The 16,412-nt window shown below is 37.0% G+C and overlaps 2 protein-coding genes and 1 long non-coding RNA gene across 3 annotated transcripts; 1 reads left to right on the top strand and 2 right to left on the bottom strand.

Moving 5' to 3' along the window:
* Positions 1–1,610: 1,610 nt before the first annotated feature.
* On the bottom strand, positions 1,611–4,157 carry LOC111394873 (uncharacterized protein K02A2.6-like). The gene is made up of 3 exons (XM_023020922.1): positions 4,110–4,157; positions 2,547–4,049; positions 1,611–2,492 (listed from the first exon to the last, which is right to left on the bottom strand). The coding sequence occupies exons 1-3, from the start codon at positions 4,155–4,157 to the stop codon at positions 1,611–1,613; spliced, it is 2,433 nt and encodes an 810-aa protein (XP_022876690.1).
* Positions 4,158–5,794: 1,637 nt separating this feature from the next.
* LOC111394321 lies at positions 5,795–9,542 on the top strand. The gene is made up of 2 exons (XR_002702568.1): positions 5,795–6,126; positions 8,531–9,542. It is a non-coding gene; the product is annotated as an uncharacterized LOC111394321 (long non-coding RNA).
* A 1,446-nt stretch (positions 9,543–10,988) lies between these two features.
* On the bottom strand, positions 10,989–13,415 carry LOC111394872. The gene is made up of 6 exons (XM_023020921.1): positions 12,824–13,415; positions 12,345–12,621; positions 12,164–12,219; positions 11,873–12,067; positions 11,756–11,806; positions 10,989–11,677 (listed from the first exon to the last, which is right to left on the bottom strand). The coding sequence occupies exons 1-6, from the start codon at positions 13,413–13,415 to the stop codon at positions 10,989–10,991; spliced, it is 1,860 nt and encodes a 619-aa protein (XP_022876689.1).
* Between the last annotated feature and the right edge of the window lie 2,997 nt (positions 13,416–16,412).

Below are 16,412 nucleotides of genomic sequence, written 5' to 3'. Positions count from 1 at the left end.
AACATTTGGATTGATTTTCTCAATGACCTCCAACGGACCAATCTTCTTCGCGGTAAGCTTGTTGTATTCATGAGCAGGAACACGATCCTTTGTTAACACCGCCCAAATAAAGTCACCTACCTCAAACTCAACATGTCTGCGCTTGAGATCCGCAGCACGCTGATATTCAGCGACAGCAGCCTGCAGCTGATCATGAGTCTGTGAGTGAACCTAGTGCAGTTGTTGAATAAAGTCTTCGGCCTTACCATGCATTTTAACAGAAGTAGAAACTGAAACTAGATCAAGAGGACCACGAGGAACAAGGCCATACACCACCTGGAACGGACTAAAACCTGTACTTCGATTAACAGCATGATTGTGAGCAAATTCTGCTTGACACAACTTCTGATCCCAAGACTTAATGTGATCACCAACCAAACAACGTAGTAAATCACCTAAGGAACGGTTAACAACCTCTATTTGACCATCTGTTTGAGGATGATATGCATTGCTGAAGTCCAGCCGTGTATTCACGGAGCGCCATAGGCTGCGCCAAAAGTGGCTGAGGAAACGAGTATCCCGATCGGACATAATAGATGTAGGCAGTCCATGAAGGCGATAAACTTCACGAAAGTACAATAAGGCTACATTGACAGCATCTGTAGTCTTCTTGCAGGGGATGAAATGTACCATTTTTGAAAACCGATCAACCACTACGAAGATTGAATCAAAATCACGCTGCGTCCTGGGAAGTCCCACAACGAAATCCATACTCATATCTGTCCAAGATTGGGTTGGGATAGGTAGGGGCATATATAAGCCCGCATTGGTCGCCTTGCCCTTGGCCAAGTGACAAACCCGACAACGCTCCACAAACTTGCTGACATCCTTGCGCAATGATGGCCAAAAGTAAGAAGCAGCAACAAGCTGCAATGTTCGGTCACGACCCACATGGCCCTCATTATGCAACTTTTGAATGATCTTCAACCTCAAACTGCTCTCTGGAATACACAACTGATTTCCATGAAAAAGAAAACCATCAACCCATGTAAACTTCGACTGCACACCCTCCTGCAACTTCTGGACAACATGGGAAAAGTATGGGTCAGTAGCATATAAGTCACGCACCCTGTCAAAACCTGGAACCTCCACTCGCATTTCTGTAAGGAGCGTTTGGCGCCTACTCAACGCATCCGCAATTTTGTTAAAGGCACCTGCCTTGTGCTTGATCGCAAAAGTAAATTGTTGTAGATAAGCAATCCAAGAGGCATGTCGAGCAGAAACCTTATCCTTAGTACCACGGTGTTTAAGGGCATCATGATCCGTATACAAAATGAACTCCTTATGGAACAAATAGTGACGCCAATGTCGAACGGCCTGGACTATTGCATAGAACTCCACATCATAAGTACTGTACCGAGACTTCGACCCAGAAAGCTTCTCACTGAAATATGCAACAGGGCGGTTGTTCTGACTCAGCACACCACCAATACCCACTTTCGAAGCATCACAATGCAGCTCAAATGGTTGGGTAAAGTCAGGCAGCACCAAAACTGGAGCAGTAGTCAACTTCTGCTTAATCAATTGGAAAGATGACTCTGCCTCGTGAGTCCACTGAAACCTACCATCCTTCATGCAATCTGTAATTGGTGCCATGATGCTGCTGAAATGCGGTATGAACCTGCGATAGAAGGAAGCAAGGCCATGAAACTCCGCACCTCAGTGACAGTTTTGGGCTGTGGCCATTGACTTATCGCCTCTACTTTAGATGTATCAACTGCTAACCCCACCTTCGACACCACATAACCGAGGAACACCACACTATCAGTGAGAAAGGAACACTTCTTCACTGCAGCATAGAATTTATCCCTGCGAAGAACTGAAAGAACTTCCCGAAGGTGCCGGACATGTTCATCATCATTAGCACTATAAATTAAAATATCATCAAAGTAGACCACAACAAATTTACCGATGAATGGGCGAAGAGCCTGATTCATAACCCGCATAAATATACTGGGCGCATTTGAGAGGCCGAAGGGCATGACTAACCACTCGTACAATCCTTCCCTCGTCTTAAATGCAGTCTTCCACTCATCCCTACGTCTGATCCGAATCTGATGGTACCCACTCTTCAAATCAAGCTTGCTAAACACACAAGCACCGGTAAGCTGATCCAACAAGTCATCTAGGCGGGGAATAGAAAAGTCGTAACGCACCGTAATCTTATTAATTGCCCTACTATCCACGCACATGCGCCACGTGCCATCCTTCTTCGGTGTGAGAAGAGCAGGAACAGCACAAGGACTAAGACTCTCCTTGATGTGTCCTTTTGCCAGAAGCTCCTCAACTTGCCTGCGCAACTCTTCATGCTCAGTGGGGCTCATTCTGTAATGCGCTCGGTTAGGTAGGGCAGCTCCAGGCACCAAGTCAATCTGATGCTGAATATCCCGCAGTGGTGGTAGTCCATCAGGAAGCTCTTCTGGGAAAACTTCATGAAACTCCTTTAACAATGGCTAAACTGCGAGAGGGACTTCATGCTCACTGTCAACCGACTTTCCAATCAGTACATACACTATCCCAGACTCCTCCATCTCTGTCTCGAACTTCTTTCTGGTCAGTAAATTGGCATTGTTCCCAACTATCTGTACTAAACCCTTATCCGGTAGTAACACAATTTTCTTTCCCCCGAACAGAAAGCTGTACGTGTTGGTATATCCATCATGCAGTGAGTGCCTGTCAAACTGCCACGGCCTCCCTAATAGTAAATGACATGCATCCATCTCTACTACATCACATAAGACCTGATCCTTGTAGGTAGGTCCGATGGAGAAGCTGATCCTAGCACGTTGAGACACTTCTACGTCATTGCCTCTTTTCAGCCAGGCTAATTTGTAAGGTTTGGGATGTTTCTCAGTCTGCAAACCCAGCTTCTTAACGACCTCCTCAGCCACCACATTCTCGCAACTACCAGAATCAATAACAAATTTGCACACCTTCCCTCCAACAGTACATGTTGATTGAAAGATATTATTACGCAACCAATCAGTGTTATTCTCCAAAGGAGTCAGGAAACTCCTCCTCACCACCAGTGCCTGACCCACATCACCAACCACAAACTCTTCCTCTTCTGTTGCTTCTTCTCTGCCCTCACCGTCAAATACAGGCGGACTTTCATAATCGTCATTTCCCTCATCAACAAAGAGTCCCCTGCGCGGATTCTTTGGGCACTCAGACTGCCTGTGGCCTATAACTCCGCATCCGAAACAACAAATACCAGCCCCAGGACGTGTTGGTTGTTGGGCAGAATTTATTTTAGGAGGACCAGATTGGGCAGGATTACCAGGACGTGCCACCTGCTGTTGTGGGTTACTAGAAGAACTCCCTGCAATGAAAGGACTAGCAGTTTTCCTGGACTGTTGCTTTTCTATCTGTATTGCCCTCTGATGTGCTTCAGAAACTGTCACAGGATCAAACATGTTGAGAGTATCCTGTATTTGGAGACGAAGACCACCCACGTACCGTGACACCAACTGCTCCTCCGTCTCCATCATCTCGTTCCTCGTAATCAACATATAAAAATCAGTGGTATAGTCACTAACCGTTTTCCCACCTTGATGCAGATTCTGCAGTTGTTGGTACATGGTCCGCACATAATTGTAAGGCAGAAATTGTTTCTTTATATGTTTCTTCAATTTGTCCCACGATGCAAGCTTAGGTTTCCCCAGCCTGGATCTTGTCACCTTAGTCTGCTGCCACCACGCCGCTGCTCGCCCACGAAGCCTCGTTGCAACGAGAGGCACACATTTATCGGCAGGAACGTCTTTAAACTCCAAGACTTCCTCCACTGCAGTCACCCAATCCAAGAATTCCTCTGGACTCAACCCACCATGAAATTCTGGAATATCCACCTTAAATCCTGATTCCCAACGTCGGTTGTCCTCCTGACCACCCCTTCTCCGGTGAACTGGCAGATCCAATGGTTGTTCAAGCGGTGCAAACGGATTCTCATCAACGGAATCCTCAAGCTGTTGGCCTGTAGGCGCAGGCTGCTGCGGCATAAGTGCGGCAATCTGCCGTGTCAACAATTCCACTTGTTAACGTAGCTGTGCGACTTCATCACGTCTATGTACCTCCTCTATCGGGGCATCACGGGCTTCAGGACGTCTCCTTGGCGACATGGTGAAGGAACGATTTCGGCTCTGATACCAACTGACGTAGCGAAAATATTATAGGGAAGATGAACAATCACAAATTGAGAAAACTCTCAAGGAAGATTTTATTGAATTCAAGAACTATTGCCTCTAAGGGCTTACAACTGATTAAATGGAAAAAACCTAGGAAAATTCGGAAAACAAAATTAAAAAAAAAAGATATTTTTTTCCAAAAATGAAAAATATGAGATAATTACTAAGATGGAAAATACTTATCTTCGGGATCATCCTCCAACAAACGAAATCTAAATCCGAATTTCATGGAAAGAGATATTGCAAAAATGAAAATTATCATAAATAGCAAAAACGATTAAACGAGGGCCTAAACGATGGATTTTGCCCGAAATTGGTCTTGCGTCAGGGCCAAAGGCGCTGAGTTTTATTCCTTGGCTCGGCTCCAATCAAATTAGACTAGTAATTTGCCAAAAACGAGCAAACCCAAAGTCATCATGAAATCATTTGCCCCTTTTGCCAACTTTTGCCTTGTGATGGTCTCATTTTGCCATGAACTCTAATCCCTTGTGCACTTCATTAGTGTCGATTTATCGTTCAATTATTAGGTCGATGCTGACTTAGAAATTATCGAGTTACATTATAGTTCGGGGAGGTCGTTTAACAACAATTTGCCGAACACGTAATCGAATGTTAAATTTTTCATTACTATCCTCACGCTTTCTAGTTTAAGTGGACGTCACTAGTTGCGAGGCAATGCATCAATGAACAAGAATTCTCCAATTATTTGATTGCTTCGACCTTCAAGACTTCACTAGGCTAACTATCCTTTATCAAAAGCCAAATTCTCTCAAATAAGTGTTTGGGCTTAATCAAGACATTTAGTGCTTTATTTTTCTTTTATGCACTCATTTTTTTCTTATTTTCAAAAGTATTTTTCTTTTTGCATTCTCTCCCTTAAACTTTCTAGATGATCCACGTAACAGACTTTAGTGTGATGACTCCCAAATCAGATTATTTCTTTTTGCATTCTCTCCCTTAAACTTTCTAGATGATCCACGTAACAGACTTTAGTGTGATGACTCCCAAATCAGATTATTTTTAGGGGTACTAGGTTTTAAGCACCCTTACATGCTTAATAATGTAAGTCAAAAAGGCTTCTAAGAGAACTTATTCTTTCACTACAACAAAAATGGTCATTTGCAATATATAAAAAGTAACATTCAATAGCTAAGTGTTGCTAAGGGGTTCTATTACAACATTTTAATAAGTAAATGTTGCAATTGGTTAATGAAATTGAGTTTTGACAACATTTTTTACATAAATGTTGCCAATATTACTTTTCACAACATTTTTTGAAAGTTGCAAAACATTTTACTTTTGGCAAAGTTAAAAAAACATTGCGAAAAATTTAATTTTTTGCAACGTTTAAAGAATGTTGCAAAATACCATATTTTGCAATGTTTTTTGAACGTTGCAGAAGTTACCTTTTGCAATGTTTAAAAAACGTTGCAAATGGCTATCTCTTGCAACCTTTGTCGAACGTTGCAAAAGGATATATTTTGCAACGTTTTCCTAATGTTGTGAAAAGTTTAACTTTCGCAATATCTAATAAACGTTGCAAAAGGCTTTGCTATATCCAACCCGACCCACGTTTCTCTAAAACCCTAATATCCATTTTTCAACCGTGTCTTTCTACTTCCCAACCATCCCCTCTCCTCTTCTCAACACACGCACACACAGCCTCAACCACTTCTACCGTCGAGAATCCTGTTGCCACCGTTGAGGTTTCCCTTCCCATCGTTGTTGGCACCACTTCCTCCGTCGAGAACCCTAGCAAATCTGTCCCATCTCTGGCCGTTGTTGCAAGCAGTTCTTCTGCGACAACCACAGCCTTGACCCACTTTCTTTCCCAATTATTGCTTTCTGTTTCCCCTTCCCCAATTCTCTTGCTCTACTAGATCTGATCTCAAAGAAGCTAGAGGTAACTGTTCCAGATCTCTCTTACGATTACTCATGCGTATATATGCTTTTGATGATTTGATAGAGTTGCTTTTATTGTATTGTGATTTGAATATGTATCTTCGTGGAATAGAATAGTTTCTTAAAGGTTTTTCTCCAGCAAATGAACTGATTCAGTGTAATTTCAATTTATGACTGCAAAAGCATGTGATAAAATCATAAAGAATTAAATTTCGTAGGATTCTTGATGTTCAGTGATCTGCTCCTTTTGGTATTGTTGCTTTTGACTTTTCCCCCTTTTTTCTCCAAGATGGTGGTTTTGGTTGAAGGAATAATGGAGCTCATTTGATAGGTTTAAATTCGTTTTGCCTGTGAGTATGATACAAGTTGGATTTGTGTGATAAAAGTGGCGAGTATAACTATGTTATCTGGAGTGCACATTCGAAAGAGTATGGCATGGTTGGGATGGTGGACTAGCTGCCGAATCATTATTAATTGAGAAAAAAAAGGTAGTTAAAATCTTAATGATTGTAGTGATAAGTCCTATTTAGTACCACAAAAATTTATAATGATGGAGTAGACATTTTATGCACTAGCAGCGTGAATTCTTTGTTGACACAAAAAGCCTTCCTAGTCTACCATGATGCACTACTTCATGAGTTAGATAGGAGTGTAGTACACGTGGCACACTTTTATCTGCACTTCAAGTATTCGTGGCTTTTGTCTGTTTTGGCATTTGAGTTTTTGAAAAGAAAATGGAGAGAGCTCAGCATAGGAAGTCCAAGAATGCTACAAGCATTGAAGGTAAAAAAATTCCATCTCTCGTTCTGTGACTATATATTTTGATAGAATATTTTTTCAATGGTTAAGCACTTTGGTCTTTCGTGAAGACAAATTTTGTTTTGGTTTCGTTCGAGGAGTGTAAGAGACTAAAAGTTTTGATTTTCCTTTTTGCTTGAGGTTGGTTTAATGAGTTTTGAATTTGAAGATAATTCGATAATGAAAGAAAAAGGGAAAATATTGAATTTGTTCTTCTTTGGTTTGTTTTCCATTTAGGAGAAATTTGAAATGAAAAGCTTTGGATCTCTGAAAATAAAAGGAAAATCAAAATTCTTAGTTTTTGTTCCCCTTCACTATGATGGCTTTATAAAAAATTATGATGTCTAAAATTTCAGAAAATTGGTAGCATTTTCTTTGTACTGTAGTTCCTTAGTTTTTCTTTAATTAATCGGAATCTCTAAGCTTCACTCTCTCATTCCTTTTGAATTTTGGTATTTGAAGGGACAGATTTGATAAGAAAAGGGGAGAGGTTTAGGAGTTTTAATTAAATAATTATGTTTGCTACTTTCACGACATTGCCAAAATTTAATGGAATTATTCTTTTTATTTTCCAAATATAAAAAATAAAAATAAAATAAATAAAAGGACCTACGGCAACGTTTGTTAAACGTTGCAAAAGCCTATCATTTGCAACATTGCAACTTCATCTCTAATTACTTTTTAAATAACCTTTGTATCGAGCTTTCGACCGATAACTACCAAGTTAGTTGACTTTAAGGCACTAAATTTTTAGATACCCTTGTAAGTTTAATTACTAGAGTCAAGGGTTTAAAGAGAAGTTTCAAATTTCAAATTTCAAAAGAAATATATACCTTGATTAGTGCAATGTTCATTATCAAACACCTATTCAAGCAAACTGATCTCCAACTTAAGACTTTCGCTCAATTAATCTAAGACAATCCATACATAGGAAATCCCCATTCAAATTCGTAATTTCCTACAATAGTAAAATCACCCCTCAAACTATACTAAAGTTGGTCTAAGGATCATTAATTTAAGATAGTTCTGGGTATAACATTTATATTCAATCATTTAATCTATCCAGCATATGAATCAACTTATTGCATCATGATGCAAAACTCAATTCTAGTGTGCATATAATATCAAGTTTTGCAAGGCTAAGTATCAATTATTTAAGCATGTAACCTATCCACAGTTTATCTATCAATACCAAGCCCTTGTTTGAGCCCCATTTTAGAGAAAGAATGTATTTTTGAATAGTAGATTGATAGAGAATGTGTGGTTAAAAATTAAGAAAAAGTTTTTGATTTATGTGTAATATTATTTTATTGAAAAATGTGTGGTTGAAAATGAGTTTCGAAAAATAAATTTTTAGACAAATGGAGCTTAAACAAGGACCAAGTCTCAAATTAAATCATCATTACCAGCCAGACTATTTAACCCACACAAGCATACAACCTAATAAAAGAAAATATTTTTGAATTTCTTCAAATTTTTAGAATCTTTTTTTTCTTTTTTAATTTTTTCATGTATACAAAAGCAGTGCTAAAAACATACACATTAAAACACACAAAAAATGTAAAAATGAACAAAAACTCAAAAGTTTTCAGTGAACTGCTTTGTAGTTTACTCAAATAGAGATGAAGAAGCACTTCTAGCCTTCAAAAACTGAATCACTTCAGACCCTTATGGCATCTTGGCCGATAACTGGCAGACTACTGCGTCAATTTGCAACTGGATTGATGTTTCTTGCACTGAGCATAACCCTGTTGATGATGAGCCGAAAATCATACAGACAACTACACGAGCAAAAATTCATTAGGTATTTCATGGAGAAGGATTTCTTACCAAGAAATTCAAGAAGCAACAAATGCCTTCAGTGAAATTAACATACTTGGAAGTGGAACTTTTGGTTCAGTTTATGAAGGAACACTTTTTGATGGATTGAATGTTGCAGTAAAAGTATTCAATTTCTAGTCAGAACGAGTAACCAAGAGTTTTGATATACAGAGTGAAGTATTGAGCACCATTCGCCATAGGAATTTAATCAAAACCATTGGCTGTTGCAGTAACACTGAGGTCAAAGCCTTGATACTGGAGTAGATGCCTAATGGGAGCCTGCAGAAATGGTTATATTCACAAATATTTCCTGGACATGCTAAAAAGATTAAATATAGCAACTGATGTTGCATTGGCTTTAGAATATCTGCATCATAATGGGACATTCAGTCATTCACTGTCCTTATTGTGATTTAAAGCCCAGAAATGTCCTTCTTGATGAAGATGTAGTTGGTGCACGTTGCTGATTTTGGTATAGCCAAACTCTTCGGTCAAGGGGAGTCAATGCCTCAAACGAATATATGGCACCAGGTTGTGTTCCTTACTGAGTTTCAGAATGTTCTGAATTTATTTATATTCAAATAAACTTGGGAATTTTTCAACTGATTCTCAGCTTTCAATTCTGTCAACTGTTCTTGTAAATGTTAAATGCCAATGTAGAAAATGGATCTAGAAGGATATGTACACGAGGAAGAAGCGAATAGATGAAATATTTGGTGAAAAAATGAGCTTGAAAAGCTGGGTCAGTTGTAGCCAGTCTTCAATTGAAAATAAAATAACCGAACTTGTGGATTCCAATTTGGTCATAAGTGACGATAATAATTTCACAGCAAAAACACAATGTGTCTTATCCATTCTGGAAGACTGGAATTGGAAATGGAGTGTGATCAACTTTCCTATGGAAAGAATCGATATGAGGGAAGTTGTGGCTAGGCTTGAAAAGATTAAAAACGATGTTTCTAAGAACAAAAGATGCTAAAGATGAAATTGGAAAGCAAACAAACAAAAAGTAATGTAGAGGACAGCAATGTACAGTGAGAAATCTTTCTTTTTTCTCCTCTACGAGGTTTTTCAACTTTATTTCTTGATACCAAAAGTGCTGTTCTGTTACTGAATGCTGATGAGAAACACACAAAACATAGATTTTTAAACTGCTAACACTATGAAGTCTATACAGGAAAATGAAAGTTTCGATTCTCATTTCTATCAATTCCTACTAAATCACCACGCAAACCAATGAAGATTTACTGCAAGAAAAGGAAATATAATCGAGACATTGCATGCACGAAGCAATTTGGCAACTCTTAAATGATTGGTTCTATTAAAATTTTAGAGATCGAATTTTATGCTTACCCTGCACATTGGAGGTTCAACTGCCTTTGCTCCACAATATTTAGTTTGCATTTCAATCTAATAAAAAGTAAAATGACTAAAAGAAAAGTCAATATGCAGATCAAAAATTGATTTCTTCTGCATAAACGGTTTGAATATAAATGCTAGCATTCAGGCATGAAAATGAACTATAACTGGTGAGAGAAAAGAAAAATGATTTAACAGTCTTTTGAAAGCTTTTAACTGTATACTAAGCCTATGTTTGAGCCTCCCCTTTTTAGCTAAAAATTGAGTTCGTAATAATGATTAAAAAAAATGTGTTTAAATAGTAGCAAAAAGTCTTTGGATTTACGTACAAAATATTTTATTGGGAAAATATGCGACTGAAAATGAGTTTGTGAAAAATAAGTGTTTAGATAGCGTGGTTAAAAATAGTGGCTAAGAATATCATGGATGAATAGGGGTGCAACTATCATTCACTCTTTAATTTTCTTGTTTGAATTTCATCCAAAGAAAAAGTTATTTACTTATACGTAGGTAAATAAAGTACACGCTATGTCGGATGATGATATGTTCCTTTTCTGCATGAATTTTCCACAAGGAATCTAAAATGGAGTCATATTAAACCAATTTCAGAGAACACCCCTTGGTTTTCCACTAATACATGCTACAATGAAAACACGTCTTGTTTTTCTTTGATGGAAAATACGGGTTGTCGTCAGGGGCGGACGCAGACATTTTAGACTAGGGGGTCAGTAACGAACTTTTAAAAAAGTGATGAAAAATTAAAATAAGATATATCTTATTACAATTGCTCTCTACGTGTTCTCATATTTTGATAACGTTCCATAATTACATCATTTTCAATCTTGTCAAAAACATCTTTCTCAATATATCCAATCAAACTATCATTCAATCATTGATCTCCGATTCGATTGCGCAGATATTTTTGACGTAAGTCATCGCAGAAAATGCTCTCTCGACTGTAGCAGTAGCCACGGGAAGAACTAAGGTTATTGTCACAAGTTTGTAGAATAATGGATACACTTCATGTTTATTCTTCACAACCAACTTCCGTGCAAGATCGTTAATACCTTGTAATTCTTCAAAGTCTTCAGAAGTGCGCATATCAAGAATATACGTATCTAGTTGATCATCAAGTTCTAGGATATTTGCTGCATCAAAATCTACCGGATAATACTGACATAGTCGAATCAATTTGATCTTGTCAAAAGCAGTAAATGAATTACTTGGAGATAAACATGCAACACAAATAAGCAAGTCACTATTTACTTCAGAAAAACGATCATTTAACTCTTGAAATTGCATATCAATGACGGCATAAAATATTTCCACACGAAAATGATGCAAATTTGTCACTATCTCACGCCGTGAACGACCTACAGTTACGAACACATCATCCATATCGAGAACATTGATCTTGTGAGTTTCACAAAATGAACAAATCACTCCCAAAAAAGAATCACATCCATCATCTCTCATGGTTTGGAGCTGTGTTTTACATATTTGCACCAATTTCATAGCATTGACAATATCTTGATCTTTTCTTTGTAATGCTCCTGACAATTCGTTTGAAATCCCTAAATTTTTTTTCATGAGATGTAGATTAAATGCAAATTCAAATCTTAACATCAACTCCAATGAAATGCATATATCACCTCTTGTTCCGGTACTTGTAGTATCAGTAGCAATCATCTCAATGACGTCGACTATAGTTGAAAACATGGCAATCAAGTTAATTAAACAACTATAGTGAGAGCCCCAACGTGTATTACCAGGACGCTGAAGAGTAATTTCTTGATTGAGACCCCGTCCCCTTGATATTTCACCAACACTGAGTGATTTAAGAATTTTCAATCTTTGGTTCTCTCGAATAAGATCACTCCGTTTAGCTGATCCTCCAACAATATTCACTAATCTATGTACTGTAGTGAAGAAAGTTTCAATCTTCGGATGTTTCTGTGCCACAGCTACAAGAGTTAGTTGAAGTTGATGAGCAAAGCAATGAATGTAGTAAGCACTTGGATTGTCTTTCAAAATAAGTGCTTTGAGGCCATTATACTCACCTCGCATGTTACTAGCTCCATCATATCCCTGGCCTCTCAAATTAGATATGCTTAAACTATGCGTTGAGAATAATTGATCAATTGCAGCCTTAAGTGAGGCAGTTGTGGTATTCAAAACGTGAATGACACCAATAAAATGTTCCAATATACACCCATCTTGACATAACGAATAACAACTGACATTTGCTCTTTCACAGAAATGTCTCGAGATTCATCAACTAAAATTGAGAAGAAACTATCACGAACATTTTTAATAATCACATGTAGACATTCAGACGCAATAGCACTTACAATATCTTTTTGCACTCTTGGTGATGTTAATTTCAAATTCTCAGGTGCATTTGTCAAAGCAACGGCCTTAATCTCAGGATTATGATCACACAACCAATGCAATAGTTCAAGAATGTTTCCTTGATTGTTTGAATCTTCAGATTCATCATGTCCACGAAATGCTATCCCTTGTCGTAGAAGAAATCGAACACAATCAATTGAAGCATTTAATCGGATTCGATAACTTGTTCGAGCTTGATGCGATTGTTTAACGAGACAAGATCTAATACTTTGTTCTTGATTCTTGAACAATTCATATTTGACCCGAGCTTGATTGTGTGCACTACTTGAAGCCTATATATTCTTTCTTTTTCCAATTTGAGAATCCACCTTTAACAAATGAACCACCATTCAAACCGAAAAGATAACAATAAAAGCAAAAAACTGCATTATTTGCTATACTGTATTCCAACCAAGTGGGATGCTCATTATACCACGAAACACAAAATCGTCGGTCTATTTTACCTATTCTTGTGGGTGGAAATATATGATTACGAGGCTGACAATGACCTCTTTGCATATATGCTCTTCGAATCACATCTCGAATATTAATATCATAATTTTGTATTGGAACTCTCAATCCAGGATCAGAGGGAAGCTGTGTAACATCAACATCCCCAATATCTCCAATATTTCCAACATCTCCAATATCCTCAACATTTCCTCCACTATCCCCAACATCCCCAATATCCTCAACATTTCCAACGTCACTAATACCCCCAAATCCAACATCAACATCTCCAACCTCTCCAATATCCCCAACGTCTCCAATATCCCCAACATCTCCAACATCAACATCTCCAATACCGGCAACATCAACATCTCGAACATCGTTTTCATCCCTTTTCTTTCGAACATTCCTTTCGTCAATATTTTGTTCATCACAGGAAATCATAGATGTACGTTTAAAGTATTTTTCCATAACTGAAACAAACCAAAAATGAAAAATCAACAAGATTAGAAATGCCTAAATTAGTTTATACTATGTCATACCTAATTACCTTCCAAAAGTCAGACAGTTTCAATCTTCCCAATTCCAAATCAATATTATCAATTTACATATAAATAAGTAACAAAGCCCTAAATCAGAAAATGGTCAATTTTCTAAATCAAAGCCCTAAATCAGAATTCAGAAATCCCTAAATTACATTTATTGGGCAGGAAACCGAATAGGAATCATAATTGATTAATTGTATTGTACATAAATACAATTTAAGAAATAGAAGTAACTAACAGCAGAGAGGCAGGCAGCAAAGCAAGCTAAGCACTAAGCAGACTAAGGTCACTAAGCAGTTACTGTCGAGAAGAATTCAAAGAAAATTTTTGAGTAAAGCTTCTAACCTTCAACTTTCAAGTCAGTAAAAATGGTCCACCCGGGTCTGGCGTCGACTGTTGCAGTCGCATGGAGGTAGCTCAGGCACGAAGCGATCTAGGTGGGGGTGGCCGACTGGCCGGTGCGTGCACTGCGTAGGAAAGAGTAAGTCTGTAATGTATTGTAATCTGTAGAAGCAAGGAACTGGTGGTCGGTGGTGGGAGTGCACTATGTGAGAGCCGGGCTGTCGGAGAGTGAGAGACGAGAGTCGAGAGAGAGAGAGAAGTCGTTGTTGTCTGAAGTCTGTAGAAGCAGCCAAGCAGGAAAGAAATGTTGTCTATTTTAAGTTTTGACCTACTATTTATTTATATTTTTAAAAAAAAAAGGTAAAATAGGTAAACCCCAAGGTGCAAAAGTTATAGGTGAATCCATCATATTCATTCTTGTAATCTGGCAACCAAGTTTTGGGAAAACATCACATCTTTGAATCCAAAACACCTGGCTTTCTTAATTTATTGAGAAAGGGACTCTCTCATTGGGGGATTGAGAGAAATGGACACAAGAACAGGTGGTTCTTGGTATTCCACTTGGAGAAACATTCAGCATAATACCAAGAGGCAGTAGGAGACAACAGATTGGAATGCGAAAAGTAAATCAGGAAGTTTAGTAAGAAACTAGAGGCATCTATGGTAGCGGGATGCTACAGGAGGTAGATGAGGAGGTCTAACATGCTAGAGATATCTATGGTAGTAGATCGTGAGACTATAACAGCGGGTCTTAGTTGATACAAGAGTTGGAATTGCTGTGTATTCCCTGAACTGTTTATAGTGGAGGTAACTGACTTGATCCCGAAATTTTTCCCAGTTGGGTTTTTACGTCATCAACTTTTGTGTTCTTTACTTTCCAACAATTTATTACAAACTGCAGTATTCAAATATAAGGTTAATTGAATTGTATACTTAATCCTCTAGAAACTAATTAAAAGTGACGTGTTTGCTTTAATTAGTCGATTTCGCACGTTAGGTCGAACTAATCGGTAATCTAGAACGTAAACTTAGCAACACTAAAATTTGAATTGGTAATCACAGCATCCCGCGAACTTTCAAGCATTATCATAGCATTTTTGGCAAGACTTTTCAAAATATACAATATTAATTCACAAAATTTGTACAGTATAAGACCTAGATTATATCTGCAAATTTCATCCATTTTCATGTTTGCTTTTATGAGAAAATTGAAATCCTAGTTGATTTTGTAGAAACTTTAAGAAATTATTGCTTGTATTTAATTGATTTTCATGTAGTAATATTTATTTGGTTAGAAAGGTTTTTCTATGGGATTTTCAACCATTTAAAGAACTCTAAATTCGGACTTAAAATGAAGAAGTAATAAGATTTTGAAGTTTGGATTGAATTTGAAAATTTTGGAAAAATGAAACGGAAGAACACAAATTTTCCACTCTCACTCTCTGCTCATTGTGGTGTTGTCTGAAACAATGTGTTAAAGTACGGGAATTTTGACCATAATTGAAATCAAAACGTCGAAATTAGGGGAATAGAAGAAAAAATTGCACGAAACTTCCCCAATTTAAAAAATAAAAATAAAAATTAGAACCTTTCACTAGTACATGAAGGCGCGTGGAGCGTTGAATCGTAATTTCAAAATATTTATTTTGATTCATGTATTATTCTGGATTTTTTAAGTGTGTACGCACACTAAAAATGTCTTCAGAGGTTGATAGAATTTATGCTTTGATTTGAAATATTCTTTACGTGAATTGATAGTTTGAAAAAGTCTTTGTAATTAATATTTGATTTGAAAAATTCTTTAAGTGAATAGATAGTTTGAAAAAGTCTTTGTAATTAATATTTTTGTCTTTTAATATTATTAATATATCTTTTTCTCTTCTCCTACAATTTATAGGATCTTGATTAAGAAGTTCCGACGCTTAGAGATAGAATACTCAGTAATTTGCCACTTGTTTTGTAAAGATGAGTAATCTCTATTTCTTTTGAATAACATATGGCTACCTAAAACAACTAATCTACCAATTGTTCGTTTCTCTATAAACTCAAAAACTTTCTATTGAACAATCAAGCAGAGCAGAGCAAGAATATTTATTTAATGATATAAATTGAATAAAAATTTGTAAAACAATATATTTGTAATGGCTTTTTTCAGAGTATTTTATCATTCGCCAAACTAATTTCTTTCAAAGTTTTTTTCCTCTCAATATTTTTAACTTTCTCTTAGCATTTTATGTCGTGTGCACATGAAACATATTATTTCTCCATAATTTTGATATATTAAAGATTTACTAAAGATATTTCATTTCTTGTAAATGTCTTAAGTTTTTATTAATTTTAACTTGTTTTATCCAAATGTTTCTATATGTTCTTCAACATCTGTCAAAGATTCTAATCTTTTTTCTAATTCCATTTGTCAACATAATGATCTTATTAAAGGATTGCCTAATATTATTCTAATACTAACTACAATTTGCTTCCCTTTATTCATTAAGTATAAATGCACTTAGTCTTTTTAATTTTCCTTTTATTCTTTAGTTTTTCCTAAATCTGAATTTTCCAACTTATCTATAATTATATT

This window comes from Olea europaea, chromosome 5 (assembly GCF_002742605.1).
Source record: "Olea europaea var. sylvestris chromosome 5, O_europaea_v1, whole genome shotgun sequence".
In the NCBI taxonomy this organism is placed as follows: domain Eukaryota; kingdom Viridiplantae; phylum Streptophyta; class Magnoliopsida; order Lamiales; family Oleaceae; genus Olea; species Olea europaea.
This window is presented reverse-complemented; position numbering and strand designations above follow the sequence as displayed.